This window comes from the organism of the source record quoted next, unplaced genomic scaffold (genome assembly GCF_019419815.1).
Source record: "Pyrus x bretschneideri cultivar Hongxiangsu unplaced genomic scaffold, Pyrus_bretschneideri_v1 Contig69, whole genome shotgun sequence".
In the NCBI taxonomy this organism is placed as follows: domain Eukaryota; kingdom Viridiplantae; phylum Streptophyta; class Magnoliopsida; order Rosales; family Rosaceae; genus Pyrus; species Pyrus x bretschneideri.
In genome coordinates this window covers 681,033-684,475 of record NW_025999808.1, presented here as the reverse complement: position 1 = coordinate 684,475, position 3,443 = coordinate 681,033, and the positions used below count along the sequence as shown (strand labels likewise).

The 3,443-nt window shown below is 37.8% G+C and overlaps 1 protein-coding gene across 1 annotated transcript; it reads left to right on the top strand.

The window, feature by feature from the left end:
• The first annotated feature begins 445 nt into the window (after nucleotides 1–445).
• Nucleotides 446–1,478, top strand: LOC103940770. Its single transcript, XM_009350947.3, has 3 exons — nucleotides 446–779; nucleotides 866–919; nucleotides 1,021–1,478. Exons 1-3 carry the CDS (start codon nucleotides 461–463, stop codon nucleotides 1,173–1,175), a joined length of 528 nt encoding a protein of 175 aa, XP_009349222.2. The 5' UTR covers nucleotides 446–460; the 3' UTR covers nucleotides 1,176–1,478.
• The last annotated feature ends 1,965 nt before the right edge of the window (nucleotides 1,479–3,443 follow it).

The window sequence follows — 3,443 nt, the reverse complement described above, 5'->3', positions numbered from 1 at the left end:
CTTAAATACACTAAAAAATCTCTCAAATTCCTCAACTTTTTAAACTTTGTTAAAATCAATTCCTAATTGAGTAAACTTTGAATGTTATAAACTATTTTAAAATTTTAATTGAATACACTTTGAATTTTAAAGAATCACTCAAAGATCCTAATTGAATACACTACATTTATTTAAAAAAAATTAAAATTTCAATCAAATACCCCTAAATTTTTATTAAAAAAATTAAAATCTCTCAAAATTTCGAATGAGACTACTCAAGAAGAGCGAAATTTTAATGATAATTCTTTTATTTTGTTTTAAAGAAAACAAAGAATAGAAACAAAAAGAAAAAAAAGTTTTAATTTAAAAACTCCACATTAGAGTCGTACATTACACACAAGGCCACATCTGACTAATCATTTCTTATCTTTCTCTTTCGCTTTCTCTCTCTGCATTTCTCTCCGTCCGTGAGTCTCTGACCATGCAAAGACAGTCACTGGGCGGGTCACCGGCGTCGAAGCTCCACCAGACACACGGCGGACCCAACGACCAGACCCTCACCGTCGTTGACTCCCCCAACCGCAATAAGGACCTGTCAGTCTTTTCCACCACCGCCGCCTCCTCCTCCTCCTCAATCTCTGCTGCCTACCAAGACGACGAGGATCACAAAGCATCGAAGCCTCACCGTCTGTCGTCACCGCCGCCCATCACACCACACAAATCCATCCACGTTATCCCCGTCCTCACTCTCCTCTGCTTCCTCATCCTCTTCCTCTTCTCCCACATCCCCTCCCAATCAGGTACACTCTTGATCAGTCAACGGCTCTTAGCTCATCTCTTCCTCATTTGAATTCCAATCGTGACCGTCCGTTTTGTTCTCCTTCAGATTTGGCTCAGTTCAATGGCTTCACTAAACTGCCTGGATCGGCGAAACGCGTAGGTACGCAATGCAGATAAAATCATTCTCAATCACTCAATCCTGACCGTCGGTTTTTCATTCCTTAAATTTGTTTTTTGGCTTATTTTTTTTTTGTTTTGTAGTTTCTGCCGACAGCGAAATCGATGACATCGGGCGATTTATTGACATCCGGAAGAGCGATGTTTTGGCTATCCGCAGCCTCCGGAATTTGCAGGACACCCAAACCCAAAAACTCGTCCCCAGATCTCGCTCTCATCGAAAAATCGCCGATTTTTAAGCCGCATTAGCTGGTTCTTTTCTCTGCTGTAATCTCTACGCCACTGCTGTACTGCAGTCTCTCCGTCGGTGGTCACATACGGATGAACTCGCACGTGCCTCACCGTCAGCATCTGTTCGCACGTGCGTCTCCGCTTGCAGGACAGAAGCTGCTTAAGGCTTAAGGCTTTCGTTTTCTTTTATTTTTTTAAATTTTTTTAAAACTAATTTTGGTGTAAAAATATTACATAAGCGCTTGCGTCGCTTAATTTATAGAAAGATTTCGAACAGAGAAATAACGTGATTATATAATTTATATTACTTACAGTTGTTATTTGTTTTTTATTAATTTTTTGAATCATCTGAGTGTGTTGTATGTATTTTTAAAATTTCTGCAATACAATCGATATTTTTATGAAAATATTAGAAAAATCAATAAAAGATATAAAAATGAGGGTAAAGTTTAAATTTCATGTCAAATTAGACAAATTCTTAAATTTAGTTTAAAATCAACAGATATCGTCATTATTTCTAACACATTTGTTAAATATATATAAAAAAAAATTATATTTCATTCAAATCAATGTTTGACGTGTCACATCTGGCCCAGGCAGGACCACTTCCCTGGCCCGACTCCACCGTAGCACGATATTGTCCGCTTTGGGCCCCAACCACGCCCTCACGGTTTTGTTTTTAGGAACTCACACGAGAACTTCCCAATGGGTCACCCATCCTAGGAGTGTTCTCGCGCGTTACTCGCTTAACTTCGGAGTTCCAACGAAACCCGAAACCAGTGAGCTCCCAAAAAACCTCGTGCTAGGTAGGGATGTGAATATACATTTAAAGATCACCCCCTGGGCGATGTGGGATGTCACATGACGACCTTAAAATTTTATTTTAAATTTTTATCATTTTACAACCGATTTTGTTATCAGAATTCAAGATATTCGTCAATATTTTTACAAATTGAAAAAAAACAAAAAAAAGCTTAAACTTGCGCTTGGTGGAGTACAGCTGGATGTTCGCAGTGGACCGTTCTCCAGCTAGAAAAATGTACTAGTGTCCTGGGTGGTGGGGGTGGGAATCAGGTGCCGTTGGCATAATTTGCAACCGCCGTTAACAGCGTTATCATATCGTGGCAACTGTTTTGGTCACTGAATTCAATAATTGATTTGGTACTCATGCAAATCATTGAGCCTGGTACTATTACACGTGTCAATAATTTTTTTATGTTTTGTAATTTGTATCTGTTAGCTAGTAGCTTAAATAAGGTCGTTTTCCATAGGGATTAAATGAATAATTTATCTAAATACCGAATCTTAATTATTTAAAAACAAAGATTGGAAAATGTTGATTTTGAATTTAAAAATAATAAAAATGAATTTAATTAAAAACAATTAAAGAAATTAACTAGAGAACAATTTAAAGAAAATGAATTTGTAAAAGCCTAGGATTCCGTTTCCCCTTAACAATCTTATGCAATTTTATCAATTACATAAGAATTTCTACATATATGCAATTTTATCAATTACTTATGAGTTTCTACATACATGCTTTGAATGTTAGGTTTTCCTAATACATATTTTCCTCGTGATGTTCAAGCGAAAACGTATATCTAACATGCAACTCGTCTGTGATGTTCAGATCAAATATAAACATGTAAGACTCATTAAGTTTTGTGAAAACCCTTTGAAAAACCATGCAACTCTTAAGAGCGTGATGTTCGCCTTAAGTGAACTTACAATTACTAATCACAAGAAGCCTTCCTCAATTTCATGGTGATGTTTCAACAGAAATTGCATCAAATTACTTGTCTAAAAACCCTAATGGTCGCGAATCATTAAGATAATTAGATAGTTTAATCATGGTGATTAATAATTCAAAGCAAGCATGCATCCATTCATAAGCAAATTAATAAAATCACATATGCATGCTAAGTGTGACAGCCCGTTCCGGATTTTCGAACTGTAGGGGTGAAATGACGATTTTGCCCCTAGTATGTTGGTTTCGTTGTGTGGTTGTTTTTGGGTGTTGCTTGGCTGGTTTTGGACCACACACACACCACACTCACTCACCCTCTCTCTCTTGCCCTGTCCCGAGCCCTCTCTCTCTCCCATTTCTATCCTTCTTGTACGGACACAACCAAAACCATCCAAACCTTCACAGATCGAGGAAACAAATTACATATTCGTGCTCGTGAGGTCCTTGGGAGTTCAACCATACCCATTTCAGGTAAGGAAACCTTCGTTTTCACGTCGAACTCGGGATACCCCAATTTGGTCACTGTTCA

Bases quoted from the DNA above. Each gene is read 5' to 3' on its own strand.
- LOC103940770 (XM_009350947.3), top strand. From the start codon at position 461: ATGCAAAGACAGTCACTGGGCGGGTCACCGGCGTCGAAGCTCCACCAG. The intron at 780-865 runs GTACACTCTTGA...GTTCTCCTTCAG, and splicing joins CCACATCCCCTCCCAATCAG to ATTTGGCTCAGTTCAATGGC. The intron at 920-1,020 runs GTACGCAATGCA...TTTGTTTTGTAG, and splicing joins TGGATCGGCGAAACGCGTAG to TTTCTGCCGACAGCGAAATC.